We start from the raw sequence: 25,136 nt of genomic DNA, 5'->3' as shown, positions 1-25,136 counted from the left end.
TCACACCGTCAGCCAGTGATTTAGCCGTTTGAAAAGTCAGGTGTGTGTACATGTGCATAATATGTTCTGAGACAGACTATATAAATCTAAAGGAAAATATGAAAAAAGGAATGGTCACAATGACAATGACAGTGTTCAAGGAGACAGACTTTGGTGTCAGTGGAGGGGCACTGCAAATCACACTTTAACCCATCATATCTGCAGAGGCTAACACGCAGCTGCTGGACAGAGCCATGGTCTGTTTGGGGACCAATAACAAGGAAAACTAACGCACATATTCAAATAAAAATAACGTCAGCAAGCATCACATACGGTGTGTTTTTTATAATCGGGTTGAAGGACTGTCACTGTGTTTGTGACTGTTCCTTCTTTTATATTTTTCCTGATAAACCCAGGGAAGCACAATATAGACCAGTTGCCAGGCAACCACTGAAGACTTCAGGAAGTTACTGATCCCAGCCTTTACAGGAGCTGTGTCCGAAATTGACTGATAGCAACCAAGACAGCAATGAAATGTCAATTATACTTAAAATAAGTATAGGTATGTAAGAAGTGTAAGGTTTCACTTTGCTAGGCATAATATAATTTTAAAATCATTTTTAAATTAGTTGAGTTTAAATGAGTTGATGCTGGCATGCTACTATGGTTTTGTGTCTCCAAATGGCAAGGAGGCCTTCAGGAAGTGATTACACTTCGTGATTACAGATCAGTGCATCCAAGAAGATATTTACAACTATTTATTTACACAAATGGTGAATGATAGTACACATGTTGGGTATTTAGTGAAAGGATGCACTGTGACGGTTTGAGGTTGTATTGTGCTGTATTTCATGTCTTCATGTGAAAAAGTGGATATAACGATATCAGTATCAGTTATCAGTCAAGTTGTTACTTATCAGTATATCAGCATATCAGATATCAGCAAAAAAAATCCAATATTATGCATCCCTAATTTAATGCATAGTATGTGACTTCAGGCATAGTGGGGGGTTGTGTTCACAATCACATACTAAGATTCTGCCAACTACACACTCAGTCTGTGTGTACTGCATACTGCCTACAAAATGAAATATCAAATATGCCATTACCAAAAGACTGTTCACACTTGAGTATACCCAAGCAAGATAGTCATGTCATGACTGTATCACATGACTGACAGCCGGTGTACAAGGCCAGTGGCTCTCAAACCTCCGATAACATCTCAGCAAATTTACAAACAGACCTTATTTGGATAAACTGACCATATATTTGGAAAGGAAATAGTTTTTTTTTCGCCTTAAAAAAAAATATTAAAACGGCATATTAAAAGCTTTGAGCCTGGCTCAAAATCTCCACTACTGCAGAGTCTTAAGAGACACAACGCATTGTAGGGCAGTTGAGTATGACCAGTAAGCTTGTGTCTCAAACACAATAAATACTACTAATGTAGTATACATCCAGGCATTTTACGCATGCAAATAAATCCACATACTATGCAGCATGAACAGATTACATACTGAATTTTACGTCATACTTAGTATGAACAATATCTCCGTGCATGATTTCGAACACAGCCATAGTCTGAGTTATATACTCCTATCAAACTACAACAGGTCATTTTCACAGTTCAGTTTTTGTACTGATCAAACAAAAAATATATGAGATATATAAGTGTTAATTAGGAAGCTTCAGAGGTGCTGATTAGCAGATCTGTTACCTTTCCACAGATTACCCATCTCCTCCTTTGTCCAGTCTTAACACTAAGCTAACCAGCAACCACAGCATAACATTTATAAGAGTAATATCAATCGTCTCATCTAACTTTAGGCAAGAAAGCAAGTGATCTTATTTACTTTACTGAGTGAAAATGTGTCCCATTGTCTATAAGACTCTAAAGACCCCACTATTAAAACAAGCAGCCAAATAAATGAATAAACTCGTCAACATAAAATTAATAAATGACAATTTTGTTAATCAGTTTGTGAATTTGATTTATGACATAAAAATACCAACAATATTAGCTTCTGCTACAAAACAACTTGCTCGCTTTTTTATACACTAATACCAAACTTTGCTTCAAGTTAGTGTAGTTATGTTTTTTTTGTCTATTTATACAAAAGCAACAGAGTACACATGTGAGACACTGAATGAATGAACTCTGAAGGAGTGAAAACCATTCACTTCCCTTTAACATTAACACCATTCAGCACTATTTCACCACTTTGCTTCCTTATGAAGAACTGATCATAAGACCCAAACAGAAAAAAATATACACACATAGAATAGTTGGTGGAAAATGAGTGAAGCATCACCAACATTCTGAAAAGAAAGTTATGTATCTTGAGAGCCCATCAAGGCAGTGTCCACAACCATTCATAAATAAGTAGTGTTTCAGTATGACAGAGTGCTGCATCAGTTTGGAAATTACCCAGTATCGCAGATAGAATTGTGTACTGAGTTCTAGGTCCACCTATTACAACTAGAATACCACATCCTTCCAAACACTTCCCCTAACAGAAAGGGAGGCAACCGAGAAAGACAAGGTCAGTGCGTGGGGGTTGGTGGATACTGCACCCAATCACAGACAATATAAATTGCAATCCAGTAAATCATATTATGTCAAAGGAGCTTACAACACCAAGATAAACGTTTACCAAAGGAGCTTTTGCTTCAACTAATCTGTTTGTTTGTGACAAAGTCAAATAAATATTTTCACAATAATTTGAAAGGAGAAATGAGATCTTAGAGCATTAAGTGACTGGTCAAGCTTTTGCCGTAACAATGCCAAACAATACAGACTTTAACACCACATGCTGTAATACAGATCCCTTCACTAATCACTAGTTTAAAGTCAGTCCAGTGGGTACTAATATAAGCACTCCACTGGAAAAAGGGGGAAATACAGAACAAAGAGAAGGTTTTTTTTAGTCAGTAGTCAACAAACAGGCTTGTTCGTCTCAGTCCCTCAGTCAGCATGGCTGCAACTACTGGCCAAATAAATAAATAGTCCACACTCATTGAAGATAAGGTGCATATTCCTCTGTAAGCACACACACAAATAGATTTGTGTTACACCTAGCCAATCAATTTGGCTTTCCTAGTCCAGACATTCACAAATGACTATCAGTGAGAGTCTTTCTTACTCACACTACATTTAAATTGCAGCATGTGTACATTTTTTTATGATTCTGTACAGTCTGAAGTTCTGGATTAGTGAAGCCAGTCTATCATTAGGGGTGTAACGATCCATCAATCTGGATTGATACATTGATTCAATGATCAACCATCCAATCTCATAGATGCAAAGTGAAAACATTGATCCATATCGTCTTCTTTTATTTTGAAAGTCTGTGTCACCGTCAAACAGCGGCAGGCAGACTGCAAGCAGCGAGGAGAAAGACAATGACTGTAGCATTATTCACTTGGGAATAAATCAGCAGTATGGAAATATATTGGATTTTGGAGAAAATCCAGGTCAACAGACAGAGCACATGCCGTATGTAAAAAATGACATTACGAGATAAAACACGATGTAACATTACCTGCCTGGCCGGGCATCTCACTCTTTTAACTTTAACATAAGCTTCTCTCTTTCAATATGGTCAGTCTGAAAAACGTGCATGCAGACTGAAACTGAGCCGTGCTGTTCTGTCAGGAGATGCAGGGACTTCAACTAATGGTGAGTACCCAAAATAATAATGTTACATGTCATTTGTTTAGCTATGAGGGGGAAAAAAGTCCGCTAGCCGCTAGGCTAATTTACGCAATGTCAACATGCTTAAGCTAATATTGGGTGACTTGCAAAAACAATTGTCTCTGAACCTTGACAGTTATTACTGCACTTAATATGATACCTTTGTTAAACGAAGTTGTTATTAATCCATGTTTTATCGCTGTTGGGAGAAGTGTGCCTTTAGGGTTTTTGGCCAGACAGCCCTGAAGTTTTAGGAAACAGAAGATGGTTTGGGTTCAAATTAAAACATTTCTTCCAGAAAGGGCTCTCTGTCAGAAAGCCCTGAATGTTAACTTATTCCATGTGCTGTTTTATGTGTGTTAGTGAAGTCAGTTTAAATCAAACTTCACTGCACTTAGGCAGTTCCATTTATTTGCATTAATTATGTGTTGTTTTTATCTTTTATGGCCAAAAGCAGAAAAGAAAGAGGTGGCAGCTTCTTCTCTAACAGATTTGGTATATAGCTATATAATATCATTCATATCGACCGCAAGCCCCTAAATTGCATCGAAATTGTATCGTGGCAGACTATGTAATATTGCCAAATATCGTATCATTGTCCAAAGAATTGATATATGTCGTATCGTGATGAGACCAGTTATGTTTTACACCCCTACCTATCATCTCCTATTTCACTGCCAATCACGAGAATGCATGGTGCATGCATGGTCAGTGTGCTTGGTGGTGGCTTGTAGTGCAGAGAGACGGGGGCAGGTCTAACCTACTGGTGACGTGTTTCTGTTGTTGCCGTTACCAGGCTGTTGGGTGACAGTGCTGTCTTCTGTGAGACACTGGAACACATCTTTAAGTTTTCTCAGCACTGTTTTGATTGGTTTAATAAATCGGTTAACGCAAGCACTTTACTCTCATCTCCAGTTCATAGTGAAACATTGCAGTGAGTATGTGTTGCTCGAACTGTTGAATAAAGCATACTGGACATTGGCTCATTTTTAGCCTTGAAAACGGGTCCAAAACATGTTCACCCATTTTCCCTTTAGTGGCTTACTTGGATATAATCACTGTGTCACTACAGATTTGACTACATAATTTTGACCACTGGTGAAAGTATGAGTGTGTGTGGCTTGCTGTGTGGGGTGTATTTGGCCTCCTGCATGACTCCTCTACAAATATAAGTTTCTGTAGGAGACCTTAAATGATGAATAAATGTGTAAACCCTGCCTGTTGGTTGGTATTTGAAATGCATGCAGTAGGATAATGAAAGTTTTATGGTCATGTTTATGGTCATGAAATGGAAAATAAAAAAGCATCCCCTGCAGCCCTCATTGCCACAGCAAAACATACGAAAATAAGTTAAAGGGCATTATGTAAAACACTGAGAACAAACATTTTCTCACCGTCAACATTTCTTGTGAGGGTGTATTTACTAGAATAGCTGAGATGACCAGTGGAGTCTATAAGACCACATTGCTGAGGCAAAAACTAATTTTCCATAACAGGGAAAAATGACTGATGACGAATGTGTTTATGTTGAAAGCGGGAGGATTTTGCTCTTGCTCAATCAGTTTATCATAGCAACAAAAAACGTCTTAGAGACGCCACTCTCGTGAGTGTACAGTTAGAGACAAGAAAAAGAGAAATAACTCAAAGAGGGCCACCAGAGAACCTCTTCCTTCCTCTCTCCCTCCCTCCTTTTCCTTCCTTTCTCTCACCATCTCATGATTGAAGCATGGGCCTGGCTCTTCCTCTCTGTGTTAACCTTTGATCAGACGCGCTGACATTAAAACAAAGTCCGGACTCTTCTGTTCTACAGTAGTAAAAGGAGATTTCATGAATCCAAACCCTATAAAAGAGAAAAGGCTTCCATTTGAACTGCACAACTGCACTTCCTCTTTTTTTTTTGCCAACCCGACAGGTGTGTTAACTTCACCACAGTGACGTCCACATCTTTCCAAATTTCAGGAAGAGCAACTTTAACGACTAACAAAATGTGGCCAAAACATGTAGTCAGTCTGTCTGTGATTGCATCATTTTAACGACACACATTTCATTGAGTTCCTTTCCACATGAAGCAGAACCAGGCTTAAAGACTAGAATTTGTCTTCAAAAACTTTTTGCTGGCCATCACTTCAACATGTGCTTGTTTAACATCAGTGTAACCTCTTGGTCTGTTGAATGATTTAAAATGGACAAAGAAATTGTCCTTTTTTTTTTTTTGCAGTAACCAGATAACTTCCACGTGATGTAATCAAGAAACTATTCCCTAATTGAGGTGAGGAAATAAGATAAAATTGGTTAATTAAATGGAAATTAATTCAATTCAAAGGTCAACTAAAAGTAAAACACACTGAATAAGTCAAACTAAGAACTTAAGAAGCGTGGGGTGTCGGTGGCTTAGTGGTAGAGCAGGCACCTCATGTACAGCCTGTGGCCCTTTGCTGCATGTCACTCCCTCTCTCTCTCCCCCCTTCACGCTTGTCTGTCTTGTCAAATAAAGGTTAAAAATGCTCAAAAATATCTTAACAAGCTTAACTGTTCAGTCAGTTGGAGTAAAGAAACTGTGCTCTCTCACTCCTGACACTACAAGACATGAAAATGCGACCTGAATCCAAGTAGTCATTATATTTAGAAATAGTCCTTATGGTAGGTCTATTTCTAAGACATGTGCTTGCATTGGACACAACCAGGAGTACACATTTGTGTCAACTATTTTACACAATGTGCAGTCCACTACAAACCCACAACAATGTAGCATCTCATAAAAATAAACCATCTGTTTGACCTGTTCATTGTTATCAAGCTCAGCTTTGCCCTTCCTCAGTATTGGCTGGACAAACTGCCTGGAAAAGCCAGAACATCTTTCCAGCTAGGCCCAAATCATTGTGGATTTTGAGAACTTCTGCTGTTGTTTTTTTGTCATTTAACTGATATCTTAGCAGGCTTATGCAAGACATGACCTATGAGACATCCAAAGACAGATAGTTTTATATAATACATAATGAGAAAATTACCTGCCCTGACCCAAAAAAATGTACAAAACTAAATGGCCAAAAGAATTCTCCAACTTCTTCAGACCAACTATTGTTTTGCACCAAATATGACAGCCTCCTCATTTACTGCAATGAGACCACTGCTTTGGCACAGTGGGAGGTCCTGACAACGAGGGTTGCACAAAAAACGCAGCGCTGTCTGGCTAAAAAGCTGACTACATACACTGCTCAACTTTTGCCACAATATTATCTTGTAACACAGTGTTGCGTTCAAGTGCAAATTCAGGGTAGAATACCTTGTAATGTGAACCGCATATTTCTACTGTTTACCACACAAACACTGGGAAAATATGATTACCCAAGATCCAAATGACACTCCCAAGTTGTAAAATTGTGCAGTGTTTTAGCATCTGATGAGTCCGTATGCTGTAGCAACAAGGCCAAACAAAGACACTCCTTTATGTTTTTTTTTCTTTTTAACGCTGCTATTTTCAGTCAGAATGTGGTGTTAACCTGATTGATTCCAATAACCTGGTTTCTTGCGAGCACATATGTAGTCACTGTAAGGCGACACCTGCAGACGCCTAACACCCTTGGAGAGTGTGCATGTGGCAGGACACAGACCAGTCAACACAGACGGGCACAGAGAGCTGTCACTGACAGAAGCAACAAAGTCAAACATTATTGATTCTCTGCAACAGGTTGTATTGAGCATATTTCATTACATGTCAAATGCAGTTTTTTTAAGAACTGTCAAGACTAGGGTCAAGACTCCATTTCTCTGCTACAGTCTCTCTAATACAAACACAGACACTTAGAGTTACAAATTATTCAGCTGCACTGTAAGCACAAAACTTGGTTCCACAGACAGGTAAAGTTTTACAAGGTGATGTCACCTTGGGCCAGGCTGGCTGATTCCTGGTCCTGGCATCTACTGCAAACTTAATGAATACAATAGATGAGATAGGGCTGACTCAGCTGACGTCAGCCAAGGGAACAACAAGGACATTAGTTCATTAGTTCATTCAGTGAAGGCGCCAATCTGTTTGGTTACAATCTGTTTTAGGACAGCATCAGAAGACATCAGTGAAGCTAGCATATTACATGATATTACAAGAGCCATAGGAGTAATCCGAGGTGGTTCAAGGAAGTATATGAGTCTTTTATAATCACATCACTTAGTGGCCTTTAAAGCAGGTGTGTATGTGTGTGTGTGTGTGTGTGTGTGTGTGTTTATACATATGCACTTATCTGACATATAGAGACTATTTTCAGCACTGACTTCACAGGGGGAGCTCACATATCATCTGTCCAAAGGCTCAAACACTACAATATTGACCCGGCATTCTTATGTGCCGTTGTGTATCCAAATAGTACACAGATTTTAAGCAACATTTCCAGTAACTCTCCTGTCACTCTGATACATCATGGCATTTTCCTGCTGCCTTCCTCTCAAGATGGGATTTGTGTTGTTGTAAATGAATGTATTGAGTCACACATTGAGTCACCTTGATTTTTTATTCTTCAGTTTTGGTAGTTTCTCTGTGAGGCAGAGGTGGTAGCAATGACTGGCAACAACAGGTTAATGCTGTGTCTACAGAGAAGGCTAAAGCAAGTCCAGTACCATTGTTTTTTGAAAATCTGTCTCAATCAGCTTTTATTTCATCTTTATCTCTTGATCATCCATCTCAGCTAAGCGTACATTTTTAAATGAAATTTTGGCTTTTTTGTGCAATTTCTCATTATTTAAAAATGAAATACACAGGGAGCTGTTGTGAAGAAACATACTCATAATATTTGAAACAAACCATCATTGTCAACATTTAAGTCTGGCTTATAATTATAAATAAGTTCATACTATGCACAATGGAACTGTCATGGCCCTAAAAACAATACTGTACCGTACATCGTACCTGTGGTGTAGGCTCTGCACGGATGTGTACCCTACACCATAGCCTGACATGCACCTCCCCAGTAATGTAACTGCATGTCGCAGGGACGCAGACCTCCTGTTAATTTTTGCAAGCTGAAAACCATTTTCTTCACAGAAACAAAGCTTTGATTTAGCTTTATTTTACAGATAAGAAACTATAAACTGTGAAGACAATAAAGCCCCCTCAAAATGGCATCTTAAGTCCTGTGTGTGATTTATCCTGACTTCAGATTAATAAAACAAGGAGCCTATAAATGCTCAAAACAGCGCAGGCCACATGCATAGGCTACGGCGTAGGCTCTTACACTCCAGCGTGTCTTTTACAAAGTAAAAGCTCAGAGAACTTCCTCCACCTCTGCATTAGCCTAAAATCATGTGTGGACACTAACAAGTTAAACTTGATTTCTCACCTGAGGGGCTAATCCCCACAGCTATGGCTTACGAGGCAATTTTTTGTTGTCGTTATAATGATAGGATTGTGGGTCGTATAGCTCTGGATATTTTTTTAACCTTAAAAATTTGTCAATTCGTCATTACAACTACTACTAATTAAAAGTGAAACTAATACAACTACATTCCTCAACTCACAGTCCCTTTGGGATCTAGATCAAAATTTACCAAGCAACACCCCCATTGTCATATTCAGTTGCACAAATACAAAGCGCATAGTTCTGTACACATAGCTTTGTTCTACAATAGTTAGTGAAAGGGATATAATCCTCAACGGAATGTCAACTTGCATCATAAACGCATCATGAAAGATTGCAACACTGCACTAAGAGAATTGTTGAGTTAATTGAAAGAGTATCACCAGAAAATTGCACTTTAAAATGTAGCTATCATTCTTCTGATGGTGCCTTTGTGTTCAGTTCACTGTTCAGTTTGTTCAGTAAAAGAAATAATTGGAAATAATTTCCTTTCATATTCTTAATCCAACAAGCAAATGGTTATATTTTAGCAGTACACTGAAAGCAGCAGAGAGGCGGAACTGAGTGCACTGAAATATCTATTTATCGCAAGCAACGTCATCATTACAATATTCAACATTATCTCATATGGCATTTTCCTCATATTGTACAGCCTTAGTTAGCGACACAACAAATGATCTATGGCAAAAATATATACTTCTATTTCTGCAACACCACCACCTAATGTTGGTATAAAATCTTAAGCTTCATTTTTAAAACCACAGCTCTCTTTTTCTCACCCTGGCTTTTTGAAAAACATAAAACAAGGGACCAAATGCAGCCTGTTTGGCAACTGCTTCTCTGTTGTGCCACATATTCCACATGCTTTGTGTATCACAGGGTTAAACAAGGTTTGGCTAACCAACATCTGTTGGCAGTGATAAACTCACTGATGATTCTTTCACTTTAAGCACATCATAAACACACAACACTGTCTAACAATTTTCGAAGGACAGCAAAAACCTTGTGAGAAGACACTTGACAAGGCACGTCTATTTGATATATTGTGTAATGTGACTTATGTGATTAATACTAAATATACATGGCTTACCAACATACAACATAAAAGCAACAGGTCTGCATGAAAAACAAACATGTTTATGTTTAATATACACCCACTGGAGAGCAGAAAGCTGTGACCTGGTTATTTCTACTGAGTTTCACTTTGAACTACTACACAGGATGTTCCCAGACTGTGATTCAATTGAAGAAGAGTTTGTGCAATACCTGTTTACAAACTAAAAACTACAATCCCTTCTATAACAATAAAGACGTAACTTAATTGGCCTAGAGTAATAAATGGCATCACGGGGTCTTGTTTCAGTCATCGGTGTGTGGATAGCTGTTGTGGCGTTTGTCCTTTATCAATCATTGACCGATACCGAAAGTGATTTCTAGATGTAGTTCCTGACACTGCAGAGCTACTTTACACCCCGCCCTCAGCTTTTTCTAATTTACAGGACACCGGAGAGTACCTTGATTTAAATCCAGAGCACAGAGGACTGAAAGCACCAACCAATATTTGCTTATCACAGCCTTATCTCACCATACTAAATGGTAGATAATATGCAAAATGATTACAGCTGTGCACATTGCACATTGTGTCAACGTCACATAGCATGTCCAGCAAAGTGCTCTATTCTGCACTGTTAGAATACTAATCAGTCAGTCTATGAAACGTCAGCATTGGGCAATCACATTTTCCAAAAGCAGTAGGTGATGTCATCACTTGGCTTGTTCTGTTTAAGCAACAACCCAAAAGGTAAACCTATTTCATTTACTATCATGGAAGACTGGGAAAACGAGCAGATATTGTCATTGAAGAAGCTAGAAACTAGGCCTGCGACTAACAGTTATTTTCACTACCAATAAATCTGTTCATTATTTTTTCTGATTAATCAATTAGTTGTTTTGTCTATAAAATGTGAGAAAATGGGTGAAAATTTCAATCAGTGCTCCCCAAAGCCCAAGACTAGGGATGCACCAAATATTCGGTAACCGAATGTATTTGGCCGAATATTGCAAAAAAACACACATTCGGTATTCGGTGGAATAAGTTAAAAGCAAGGCCAAATAATAGCAGCGTGTTTTGATAACGCAATCAAACGGTGTGCCGTGACGGGCGGAATAAAATGTCGGCAGTGTGGCGATCCGTCCCTCACTGCACTTGCATTTGCGACTAAAAATAGTTTTGAGCAAGCAAAATAGGCTTAAATCATTCAGCACGCTGTGCGAGCAGCCTACAGATTTCAACCACCAGCAGAAACGAAAGGCGAATCCCATCGGTTGTGGGTTGAACAGGGGTCACAGACACAGACAGTATGTATTCCTGTCAAATACGGCGGCCATCGGCTTAACGTTACTGGCGACGGAGAAGTCGGCTCCAATAATATCCTCTTCTTGGCGTCATGACTGCCCAGAAGTCCCTGAACAGCCAAGCCAGCCGAACACAGGTATGTGACGTGTCAGAGGAGAAACGAGCCGTTCACGGTCCACAAACCTCACCGCACTTTAGGGACTGTTCTTTACTTATGAAGGGACTGTCAGGGGAGGAGGGTGGCTGGTTGATTTTTATTTTATTTATTTATTTTATTTTGATCCCCCCTATGTTAATCACTCATTGATGCTGTTTTTGAAGTATGAATAAGTCAACAAGTAATTTATTCCATTGAAATATCATTGATGTATTATAGAAAAGTGATTTATCTTTTTATAAATGACAAAAGGCACATCTGCCTCATTTTCGCTGTGGTATCGTGATACTACTCAGAACCAGGATATTTTCATTGGTATCGCACAGTGGGTCTCAATCTTGATACCGTGACAACACTAATCTGGAGGGGGTTCATCTGCAAAAACTAATGAAAAACTAAACAATGATATTCGGTATTCAGTACTCGGTATTCGGCCAAGCTTTTAATAATATTCGGCTTCAGCTTCGGCCACAAATTTTCATTTCGGTGCATCCCTACCCAAGACAACATTCGGAAATGTCTCGTTTTGTCAACATCCCGAGAATATTCAGTTTACTGTCATCAAGGACTGAAGGAACCAGGAAATATTCTCACATCTGAGAAGCTGTAATTAGAGACTCTTGACTTTGACAATTACTCAAACCAATAAATCAATGATCAAATTAGCTGACCATTAATTTTAAAAACTAAAAACTACAATCCCTTCTATAACAATAAAGACATAATTTAATTAGCCTAGAGTAATAAATGGTTTCACAGGGTCATGTTTCAGTCATCGGTGTGTGGATAGCTGTTGTGGCATTTGTCCTTTATCAATCATTGACCTGCTACCGAAAGTGATTACTAGATGTAGTTCCTGACACTGCAGAGCTAATTTACAGCCCACCCTCAGCTTTGTCTGATTTACAGGACAAAGGAGAGTACTTTCATTGAACCACCAACCAATATTTGCTTATCACAGTTATCTCACCATACTAAATGGTGGATGATATGCAAAATGATTACAGTTGTGCACATTGCGAAAGTGTCAACATCACATAGCCTGTCCAGCAACATGTTCTATACTGCACTGTTAGCCTACTCATCAGTCAGTCTATGAAACATCAGAAATGAGCAATCAGGTGATGCAGGTGATGTCATCACTTGGCTTGTTGTGCATAAGCAACAACCCAAAAGGTAAAGCTATTTCATTTACTATCATGAAAGACTGGGAAAACTAGCAGATATTGTCATTGAAAAAGCTAGAAACCAGGCCTGCAACTGAGCTGTTGATTATTTTCATGATTAATCTATTAGTTGTGTGGTCTATAAAATGTAAGAAAATGGGTGAAAATTTCAATCAGTGCTTCCCAAAGCCCAAGACGACATTCGGAAATGTCTTGTTTTGTCAGCATCCCGAGGATATTCAGTTTACTGTCACTGAGGAGTGAAAAAACCAGGAAATATTCAAACATTAGAGCAGCTGTTATCAGAGACTCTTGACTTTTTTTTCTTAAAAATTACTCAAACCAGTAAATCAATGATCTAATTAGTTGATAACTGATTGATTGATTGATTGATCAATCAATGAATTGTTGCAGTTCTACAAGAAATAATTGCCTAAATTTTGGGCATTCTTTCTTTAAAATTACTTAAGTGATTCAGCTATTTACAGGTCTTTATATTTTATTAACATTTGTGTGAACCTGAAAGGTGTATTGCCTGAGTTGGGATACTTTAGATTAAACCCACAGCTAGACACAAAACTTCCACTAGAATTACTCAAATCTAAACACAGGGGGGGCGGGTATCTTCCAGGGTACCCATAAACCCCGGCTATGCCTCTGTTCTACTTAACGTTCTTGCTATCGGACCAGTTTCTTTCCCAATCATCACCTACCTTCAACGCATACTTGTCTGCAGTCTTCTTCTGGAAAATTTCGAGCACCTTGCCATTGATGCCCAGCCCCAGCACCTGGCTGGTTACCTTGTAGTCATCCGTGATGGCATTCTTCTTGATCTGTAAGGAGGGTCTGGCGTGGAAGGGGGGGAACTGGCCCGTAGTGTTCAGCCCGCCCGGGTTCCTCTGCCCCGTCGGGTTAGGAAACAGTGGCTGGTTCTGTGCGTTGGACAGCATGCTCTTGGTTTGGGCTGAGACGAGCAACCGCCACCTCTCAACAACACTTCTGTCCTTTTCCTTGAAATACAGACCAAGTCTTCTTCCTGGGTTAGCTGGCCTCTGACAAACTGTTCGCGGTGTAGCGGCCAGGCCCGAGAAATAACCGGCAGCAGTCCCGACGTTACAGGTTAACAAAGTCACTCGGTTAGCCGTTAGACTGCTAAATTAGCTAGCTGTTAGCATGCTAGCTTGATCCTATTCTTGACCTGTGATTCTCGGCTAACAACTCAGCTATCGGTTAGCTTATCCATCCCCGGTGGGTTCCGTCGTCCACCGGTTCCTCAAAGAGCACTTCGGGAACTTTTGTAAAAGGTCCCATACATCGGCTACAGGACTGGGTTTCTAAGTTAGTACCGTAAAAGCTGACGAGTGGAGTTAAAAAACGAGAATAACACTGAACAAAAAGACAGACAACCGGGGATAAAACTCCGACACCAGCAGCACGCCAAACACACTTCACTTTCCGACGGACAGACACCCAGCCGGAGCAGGTTTTACTGCTGACGTCATGGCCGGGGTTTTTTCGGCGCTTAAAGGAGAAGTACGGTAGAGGAAGCGGCTGTGTTTATATAACAGACACACACATCACCAACTGAGGGGCTCGACACTGTGGTAGTTACACGTGAACTAAAGTTTGAGATGATTACTTTACTGCATCTCAAAGTAACCAACACGTTTTCATTTTTTATTGGTGTTTATGTCCCTTCTGTAGTGTGGCTTTAGTTTTTTTTTATTTGCACACACACACAACCGCATAAAATCCAAATAGTAAAGAAAAAAAGAAAAAATGTGTCAGTTGAGGACAAGTAGCCCGGAGCTTATACAAACAGACCTCCCATTATTTGAGGAGAAAGCAGACAAAGGCAAGAAAGGGAAAGAAGTAGAGGAAAGAACTAATTAACATACAGTAAAATACAATAAAAGCTAAATGACAACAGGAAGCTGTTCATGTTTAACATCATTCTACATTCCTTGAGAAAGGATGGGTCATCCAAATTAGCAGATTAACCCTCTGCTGCTCTGGAGAGACCCACTAGGCAATGTTTTGATAGTAAAAGAGAGAGGGGGCCAAAAATAGACCCCGCAATCTCTGACTACAGTTCTTTAGGTTACCTCAAGTTTAGAGAGCTGTGGTGTAATTCTGCAGAAGCGAAGGCACTGACTTGAAAAAAATCTGATCTGTATCTCTGTATTTTTTGAATTAACAAGATTATCTTAGAAAACCTTTCATGGGAAACAAAACAGTTCTGCTCACATTTTTCTGAAATATCAAGATAATAATCTTGTTGAAGGGGAACACCAAAATAAGAATTTAAATGTTATTTTCATGGCCCAGTTAAGATCAATCAATATTTTTTAGCATGAGCTTTGTCTCTCAAACCAGAAACCAGAGAATAGAGTATGAGGTCAGGAGCTGCTCTGTATGCCATCAGTGGGAGCCTGATTTTGTTAAATGTTTTTTTTTCTTTGTACCCAAATGAACTTTGATCTATTGTAGTCGTCTCAGATCTGAAACAGAAAATGTACCCATGCACTCAGAACACTCCCCTAGACGCCTTTACTGTCATCTAGAACATCTTTCTAAATCAATTGTCTATAAAGCAGCTCCAGACTTAAAGGTCCAGTGTGTAGGATTTAGGAGGATATATTGGCACAAATGGAATGTAATATAACAACTATGTTTACTTTAGTGTATAATCAGCTAAAAATAAGAAATTTAGTGTTTTTGTTAACTTAGAATGAGCCGTTTATTTTCTACATAGGGAGCAGGTCCTCATCCACGGAGATCTCCATGTTGCACCATCATGTTTGTACAGCAGCGCAGAATGGACAATCTCTAGATACAGCCATTTGCATTTTCGCATCAGTCATGGTAGTTAGCAGCCCCTCAGTAATCACTTGAACAGTGCTGGAAAAACATTGTTTTTTTAAGTGAAACTGCTTTTTTCAGTGTTTTTACTAGTTGGCCTGGCCTGTTGTTTTAGAGAATAAGAGACCTCTACAGATAGTTCAGCCCCTGGTAAAAACCTCCTGAACATCTGGGTCAGAAATAGGATGAGCACACAGCAGGTGCTGGGCAAGCGGCCCATCTCTGACATGCCAAACAGCATCGGAAAACCACAGGTTTTTTTTATGTGAAACTGCTTTATTAGTACTTAGATACACCTTGTGGTGCAACCTGGACACATCTTCAGTGATGTTACCGGGCTCATTGGGTGTTTCGGGTCTTACATCAGACACCCTCACCCAGGTGACCCAGTCGGGTGCAGGCCCTGACTTGTGTCCAGGTAGCGCACTACGTCACGCATCCCCCCTTCTCAACCAGAGCCAACGTGAGGCTTTTTCAGCAGCCTTCAAGATGTTCTTAATGGCTCTCCGCCTGTGCAGCCCACAGATCCCTAGGAGTCCCAGGACCCAGTGTAGAGACTGGCCTGCGAAGCCCCTGGAGCCCACTTCAATAGGCTCACAACGGGCCTTCCACCCATTCCTCCAACACTCAGCTACCAGATCTGCGTACTTGGCCCTTTTCCTCTCTTGTGCTTCCTCCATACATTCTTCCCAGAGGACAGTTAGCTCAAGTAGCACCACCTGCTTACTTGCCACAGACATCAAGACAATGTCTGGCCGGAGTGTTGTATTTGCTATGATGTCCGGGAATCTCAACTGTCTCTCTAGGTCAGCCAGGAGCTGCCAGTCCCTTGCTGTTGCGAGCAGGCCCCCCTGGGTCTTTCTTGGGGGCTGGGGCTTCTCGCCTGCTCGAACAAAGGTGATGGTGCACTTGGAGGGTTGTTGCCGCTTGCTGACATTGATGCCAGTGCAGATGGTGTCTGCTACTGCCCTCAGGACCTGGTCATGGCGCCAACGATACAGACCATCTCCCAAGGCCTTTGAGCAGCAGCTGAGGATATGTTCTAATGATCCCCTTTTCTGGCAGAGTTGGCAAGCAGGTGAGTCCAGCATGCCTCGGGTGAACAGGTTGGCAGGGCTCGGGAGGACGTCATACACTGACTGGACCAAGAACTTGAAATGGTGTGACTCCACCTTCCAGAGTTCTGCCCAGGTGATCTTGCGGTCAGCTGTATGCTCCCACTTGGTCCAGGCCCCCTGCTTAGACATGCCCACCATTCTGCTGAAGCGGGCTTCCTCCACATCGGCACGAACCTCCTCCTGGATCAGCTTTCGCTTCTCCTTTCCACTGGCTTTGCTGTAGCAAGGTTTCGGCTTGCTACCAAGCCCGACCCAACCAGTGGCCACAGTGCCCACCAGGATGCTGTGCCGCAACCTTGCCTCCTTCCTGGGCGCGCCGCTTCCGTCCTGTTCTGACCTCTACACCTGCTGAGGAGACCTTGGTGTCAGCAGAATCTCAGTAGAGTAGGACTTCTCTGTCTCGGGTGACCTTGAACTCCTCTGCCAGACTGCTGAACGGAAGCTGCAGCTTGTTGTTATGCCCAAACAGCGCAATGCTGCTTAGGCTCCATGGCAGACCCAGTCACCTCCGTAGGAACTGGCTCATCTTCCTCTCAAGGCCCTCCATGATGGTAATGGGGACTTCATAGATTAGCAACGGCCAGAGGAGATGAGGCAGGATGCCATGCTGGTAAATACAGGCCTTAAACTTCTCAGGAAGCCCTGACTTGTCCACAGCTGAGAGCCACGTGTTGAGGTCATCGCTGGTACCCTGGCGTGCAGCGGTGTCCTTCAGATTGCTAGTGAAGAGTTTTCCCAGGCTCTCCACCGGCTTTTCTGACACAGATGGAATTCTAGTGTCCCCCAGAGTGAAGCGGAAGTGGTCAGTTACTTTTCCTTTCCTTATGACCAAAGCCTTGGATTTTGTGGGCTTAAAGCTCATTCTCGCCCATGTCATGAGCCATTCCAGACCTTGAAGGAGCCACCTGCATCCAGGCACTGAAGTTGTAGTTACCGTAAGATCGTCCATGAATGCTCTAATCTGGAGTTGTCGGGTGCCAGATCTGGACAGTGGACCTCTGCACTCCACTTCTGCTGACTTCACAAGCATGTTCATGGCCAATGCAAACAGGGACACAAAGATTGCGCAGCCGGTAATGATACCCTTCTCCATACAATGCCACTCTGATGTTGAAGCCCCAGAGGACACCCTCAGACTAAAGTTGTTGTAATAGTTGACGATGAGGTCTCAGATCTTCTCTGGGACATGGTATCTTCTCAGGGCCAATTCCACCAGCTTGTGTGGAATTGATCCATAAGCATTGGCAAGGTCCAGCCACAGCATTGCCAAGTCCCCCTTGCTCTCTCGTGCCTCTCAGATCAATTGGGTTACCACCCCTGTGTGTTCGATACACCCTGGAACCCCTGGGACTCCGCCCTTTTGCACCGAGGTGTCTATGTAGGTGTTCTTTAGGAGAAATCCCATGAGGCGATTGGCAGCAATCTTGAAGAAGGTCTTACACTCAATACTGAGGAGGGAGATTGTCCTGAACTGCTCGATGTTGCTAGTGTTCTCCTCCTTGGGAATCCACGTGCCCTCTGCGTATCTCCACTGCTGGGGTACTTTCCCTTTCCTCCAGATCACTCTGAAGATCTTCCACAGACGTTCCAAAAGCCTGGGGCAGTGTTTGAAGACCTTGTATAGAACTCCACTTGGGCCTGGTGCCGAAGCTGCTCTGGCAGATTTGATGACCTCTTTGACTTCCTTAAGGGTGGGTTCATTGATGTTAAACAGGGTTCTGGGTTCCAGTGGGCATATGAGGGCTGCACAGTGGCCAAGATCTTGCTCTCTCATGCCGTCGCTGTAGGTTTTACTGATGTAGCGGTTGATGTCTTCCTCGGGACATGAGAGCTGACCACTGCGTTTCTCTACGAGTAGCTTCTTTGTGAACCCAAATGGATTGGCAATGAGGGCACTGCGCTTGCAGGCCCTCTCCTTACCCCTCTTCCTGTGCCACTCAGCACGCCGAAGGGTGATTAACCTTTCTCTTACCACGCCTCTTAGTTCTGCCAGGGCTGCCTTCTCTTCCTCACTTGCTTTTCTGTACTGGCTCCGGAGTGTCCGCAGCTCTTGTCTGAGTTGGGTGATCTTAACCTCTCGTCGGTTTGGAATTGGTGCTGCAATAGTAGCCTTGGTGGCATGTTGTTCCTTGATGCCAAATCTGTCTGAAGCGATGCTGATTATAAACATGCTCATTGTCAGGAGCCTCTGGCCCACATCTCCCTTGGCTGTTGCTCCAAGGGCTGCATCAACATCTTTATCAAACTGGTGTCAATCTGACTCTTTGTTGGCAGCGGGCCACAAAATCCAACGATGTTCAGATGGTCTGCTTTGGGGTGTCACTTGTGGTGCTTGGAGGCTCTGGGCACTGTGGGGTGTGTCCGGGTCTGGCTCCTCCTCTGTCTCACCAGGTGCTGTATCAAGTACTGGCACTGTGGGTTGCGCCACTTGCCTCCTCATGCAGCCCATCTTGGTCTGGTGAATTTTCAGACCAGTCGGGTTTTTGCAGACCTTGCCACATCTGCAGACTGCACTCACAGTCGATTGTACGTTCACATGGGTCATTACCAGAATATCCGTCCATTCAGGGCACTCATTCTCCCCCCCCCTCCCGGGCGCCCCTGGGGGTATTTCTCCTTAGGGTTCTTCGAAGCGTATGTTGGGTGCTCCCTTTTGAGAGCTGCAGCCTGGGGTGCTAACCCTCCCTGCCCCGGGTGCCGTTTCTCCGAGCATTCCACTGTCTCTCCAGTTGTCACCACACTTTCGAAGTTGTCATCCAGCCTTTTCCTGGAAGTCCATGGTGTCGCCATGCTGGATTAGTACTTAGATACACCTTGTGGTACAACCTGGACACATCTTCAGTGATGTTACTTTATTCAGTATTTTTACAAGTTTAAGGGGGGGGTCTCATTTATAAACATTGCGTACGAACTAAAAGAGGCCTGAAGGATGCGCATACCACTTCCAGCACAAAAGTTGTGATCTTTAAAAACTTTGACCCATGCTTATGAACATTATGGAAGCGGGAAATAGGCAATGCAAATGGTGAGGTGGAAGCCTGATTGTAGAAATTGTAAATTATTTTTGCCACATGCCATTTTTGTCTTTTGTCTCTATGTACATTTTTAGTATGGATCCTACGTCTGTTTTATAAATGCTGGGTTATCTTCCCATCTTCAAAATGACACTGGGCAAACACTGATTTGTATTGTGAAACTGCTTTATTTTGTGCTTTTACCAGTTTTAATCATCTTGTCTGTTTGTTTTGGAAAAGAAGAGACATCTGCATATAATTTGGCTCATAGTGAAAACCTCCTGAACAAAAACACATGAGGAATTCTAACCAGGAGAAGTTTTAGGTGGTTACAATTTGTGATCCTCGATCCTCTAAATCTCACACACTGTTCCTTTCATACTTGGTGGCATCACTTTGACTTTTAACACTGTACTTTTTGGATTTGGGAGAGAGTTGTTCATGTTTACAAACATTTTAGGACTGTCTAAGAACATAGAAATAATATGTATGACTTCTGAAAATGCATAGTTCTCTTTGATTTTAGAAAATCAAGGATTTGTGATTTTATTATCTTGTTAATTCAGAAAAATAAAGCAAATATATTTTTCTGAAGTGAATGCATTACATTTGTGTATTTTTCACCCCGCTTTTCCCAATTAAAACTGAAGTCACACATTTACACCTAATTTTGATTCTATTTATTATTATTTTATTTTGGGGGGGCTTTCTTCAGCTTTTCTTCCATTTTGTGGCTTTACTGCTGACAGACCAGAAGGTCAGGCTCTCCACCTATCAAGTGAAACACACATTTCTGCTTCAGCACATGGTTAAAGCTATAAAAATGGTAATCTACTGTACAATTTGCACCCTCAGGCTCTTAGGGCCTTTGCCAGGATTTTATATTGTTTTTGTGTTGTTTTAATTTTTCTTATATTATTTGTTCTTTAGTTGTTAGCTGTTAAGTTATGTTCTCTGTAAATTTTATTCCCTGACACACAGATCGGTGGCAGTCTCTCCACACTACCACAAATAAAAATTATGATGTGAAACACTGAATCCCTTTTATATTTATTTGTTGGCGATAAAATTACTGACATTAACATTAAGATTTCCCCTGGGTTGTTAAAACCACCAACACTATCAGGAAAACAACAGACACAAAATGAGTAGCTCAGGCTCTGACCTTCAGTAAATGTATTGATTCAATCAAGGCATTTTTACCCCAGGTGTTACCTCTGATAGAAAGATTAAATGACTACAACATTGTGTCTTTAACAAAGCACTTAAAGCACTGTCATTTAGCCTTTAAGTGCAGCATCACTCTATATTAAGCAGTGAAATGTTGGCACATATTATTAAACAAGACGTCTAGAGAAAAAATATGAATCGATAGTGTAATTTGACAGCGGTAGTGTCAGTGATGCATGCTTGATTATAAATGGATTTTCAAGACAGTGAAAAAGCCAGAAATTTACACCTGGCTGTGCATTTCTTGGACCTCAGACAGTATAAAACAAACATTTTCATTGTCAGTGTAAAACAACATTGAGCTCAATTCATATGTTTGCTCACATTTGGTGAATCTGACTGCTGTCTCTTTAAAAGTCAGGATGCACATAAAATCGACCATTTGAACTCTCCGGCATATGAATAATTGACAGACTTCCCATACATCATACCCTCTAAATGTACATATTTATTTACATATTTAGGAGGGCTATCGGAGGGAAATTACACAATGTAATGTAATCATTTTATCATTTTACCTATAAGATAATCCAGAGTCACAGTCAAGGGTGTAACTTTGGTTTGAGAAGTGATGGGAGGGGGGAAAATATAACAGGGGTCCTGGGGGGTACTTCCCCAGAAAAAAAAAATCTCTGAAATAAGTTTAATATGTACATCTAAGATGTGAATTTCATTTCCTACATTTCTACATGCATTTGGGGACTAAAGTGGCCAAAACAAAATCTAGGAAATAATTAAGCTGGCCGGCATGCTAAATTCAGCCAGAATAGTACAAAATATTTTTACATTTTTTATATAAAATATTTATATATTTTCATATAGTTAATATAAAATATTTATATGTTTTATATTTTATATCTATCTATCTATCTATCTATCTATCTATATATATATATATATATATATATATATATGTGTATATATATATATATATATATATATATATACATACACACACATTAATATTCATTTATTTTGTGTAGTATTTCAGAGCAAAATCAGCAGCTCAATTTATGTTCTCAGCCAGGATCTGATGGCTGGCCACACAATTGCATATGAAGCATGATTTTTGTGGTTTAAAAAAAAGTTAAGATTTCGAAAGGGGTAGAGGGAGCACAAACAGAACTTCAAAAAAGGGGAGGACATATCCCCCTGTCCCTATTGGAAATCCCACCTCAAGCCACAGTAATCAAAGAAATTTCATACACTTTACTTGTACATTGTGATCTCATCTTATCTCACATGAATATACCCACACATGTGACATTTTATGTTGTTTACTCTCATTTCATTATCATTATACGCTTTTCTCTGTGTTGTGGTTGTGCTCTATCTTAAACTTACATGCAGCACTTCCTGTGACCACTAGATGGCAGGTCAGTCTAAGTTTTTATCCTTGCCTTGAATGATGGTGGAGCCTATGAAAAGGGTTTGATACACAGGTCAGTAGTCACATAATAACAAAAAGGTGTGTTTAAAAGTAGGTCACTGTATTACCATTCATCATTTGTATAACACTGAACTGAAATTAAATTGTGCTCTTGGAAAATACTCTCAGCCCTGAGGCGTATGTGTCGATCAGACCTCCCTGCCTTGATGGGTTAAAGAATTCATTGTTGAAATGCCGCAGCATGTAGGCTAATACAGTTGTTTTCTGTAGGTCAAGCTGAATCTGAAAAGAAATGTGGGAAATGTCTGGAAACCTAATTTCTCCACAATGCATATGTTTTGCTTTCTGCTGCTGCTAGCTGAGCAAGGCACTCAGCTAACCTCTGTTTATTTGTATACGGTTGTCCTTAATCCTATTGGCTTTCTCAAAGAGCTTTAGTTTAGCTACTTTATTATTACAAATGACACCATAAGGAGGGACAAGGAAATGTTTACTGAATTCACAGAATAAAGATGTATCCTGACATTGCCTTTGGTCATCCTGTGCCTCCACAGTTTGTACTAGTCTTGTGTAATGCAATGTATAAATAGGGTGGAGGGGCCAAGACTCAGCTCCTCAACTCCACTTCCACCTATGGGAACACACTTCACTCTCTTCCCAGTGCTTCTTCTTGACTGCTGTATCAGGTTACATTTCATCTCCAAATGTTTTTAATACGCCATCAAGCTGAACTAAGTTTAATATGTAAATCTAAGACTTAGGTTTACCAAAGGTAGGGTCACATTATTAGAAATCCACACCTTTTTCAAAGTGCCAAAGAGAAGGAGATCGGCATCAGTGGCTACCTGTGTCTTCACCCACATTAAGTATTATAATATTTGTCTTATCTGGCTAGTGAGACCAGGGACATCTGATGTAGCAATGACAGTTATGTTCTGCCAAATGAAAAGCTGCCAACGTATATGTATAGAACTAAAGTGTAGTTATGACCTTGTTTTAGTTTGAAGGGGTACTTCAGCGTTTCAGTACTGTACTTCCATAACATTCACAGGCTCACCAACCTCGTATTCAAAAAGAAAATGGTCAAAATTGATGCAGCAGAGGAGAGATGGTTAAGAGTATGCATCAAGCTCCAAAAACACTGGATCCCAAAATTCCCCACAATGCAACTCACCTGTAAGCCCAAGCCTTAAAAAGCTACATCTGTTTTCGCCAGATGACTCCCTATAACGAGTAATCATAATTCATAATTTTTCATTTTAAACTTGTTACGTCTGATTGCTGCTGAGTGGACTGTCAAGACTTGTTTCCTGTTTGCAACAAAAACTGCCCTTCAGTAACAACTTGCTGAATTGTCCATTATCTACTTTGCCAGAAGGAGTCTGAGAGAATTACACCCTGATATATGGCATGTCTCTGGCAGCTAGAGAGACAAATAATCTGGTCTGTACAAAGATGTCTTTGATACAGTTTGTCCATTACAATGCAGAGCTTGCTTCTTCTATGCAAATGATATTAATTACATACGCTACACATAACTAATACGGCTGGGCAATGTATAATGTTGTCTGTCTTGAGAGGAGTCTAACTTGTTGCCATTCTGCAGCACACCCATGTAATGAACAAAGCATGTCTGATATCTTGGACATTGTATTGATACTGTGATATGAGACTAGATATCAATATATTGATATATATATCAGATGTTGGATATCGCGTTATCATAAGTGTTGTCTTTTCCTGATTTTAAAGGCTGCATTACAGTTCAGTGATGTAATTTTCTAAACTTTCCAGATTGTTTTTCACTTGCCTTAACCCACTCAGGGCCTGTGTCCACATAGCTTTTTTTTTCTCGCACTAGTGTCTTTTTTTCAATTGTTCCCAAAGAGGAGAGAGTGTATGCAGCTGAGAAAAAACTCCACGCCCACCAACTTTTTTCAGAGCGCTCAGTTTTTTTGTGCAGCCGCTCAGAGCACTTTTGGTTGAAATGTTCTTAACTATTCAGAAAGGACCTGGTGATGTCATTGCCGCTCCTTTAGCTATGCTACTGTCACAACAATGACAGAAAAGCCCAGCTGTTGGACGAGATCAGCCAGTAGACACTAGATTGCTGGTGAGTGTTGTGCTTCAACATACGTGTTGTAAACTTGCTGTTACTGTATAGGCAACCCTTATGTTACGTTTGCTACCTAGCTTATGTCACCACAACAAGACCTGTGTGCAGCCTGACAGTAAATAAAGCTAGGAAGCTTTTCTATAAAGCGCTGGAATGATGCGCTCCCCTGCACCATGCCATTGCTTTTAGGCTGAGGAAAAACACTATGTGGACACGGGCCCTTTGTCAACTCTATAATATCATTGAACTATTGATATCAAAGTACTTGGTCAAAAATATTGTGATATTTGATTTTCTCCATATCACCCAGCCCTAATAACTTGATTTAATCTTTTAACTTCCTGTAAACATGAACATGCAAACATCATGTTACATCTGTAATCCAACAAGTAGTCTCCAGTTTTTCAATGAATGGCTTAAGGGTATGTCACTGTTAGACTGAAGAAAGTAAACCTCTTGAATTACAATGTATATCTGATAAAGTGATATACTTAAAGGATATTATATAAGACTATGAACTTCCCAACCTATTGGAAACTGACACTGTCCTTTTGTGTGGTCTCCACTTGGATACATTTCCCACTTATTATACTCAGTTATGTAAGAGAAGTACATCACATGTCCTCATGGATCCCATATATACATACAGAACACTTTTTATTAACTAACACACACACACACACACACACACACACACACACACACA

The 25,136-nt window shown here is 40.7% G+C and overlaps 1 protein-coding gene and 1 pseudogene across 1 annotated transcript in view; both read right to left on the bottom strand.

Annotated features, from left to right (window-relative positions):
• mapkapk2a (MAPK activated protein kinase 2a) overlaps positions 1-14,182 on the bottom strand; it is a 46,636-nt gene extending 32,454 nt beyond the window's left edge. The window contains exon 1 of the mRNA XM_049580681.1: positions 13,414-14,182. Within this exon, the coding sequence (XP_049436638.1) occupies positions 13,414-13,650 (237 nt within the window). The 5' untranslated portion in view covers positions 13,651-14,182. The remainder of the gene's footprint in view (positions 1-13,413) is intronic.
• Positions 14,183-15,993: 1,811 nt separating this feature from the next.
• LOC125888805 (uncharacterized) lies at positions 15,994-19,174 on the bottom strand (annotated as a pseudogene).
• Between the last annotated feature and the right edge of the window lie 5,962 nt (positions 19,175-25,136).

This window comes from Epinephelus fuscoguttatus, linkage group LG1 (genome assembly GCF_011397635.1).
Source record: "Epinephelus fuscoguttatus linkage group LG1, E.fuscoguttatus.final_Chr_v1".
In the NCBI taxonomy this organism is placed as follows: Eukaryota; Metazoa; Chordata; class Actinopteri; order Perciformes; family Serranidae; genus Epinephelus; species Epinephelus fuscoguttatus.
The sequence above is the reverse complement of the archived record's forward strand: the minus strand, read 5'-3'. Positions and strand labels throughout refer to the sequence as shown.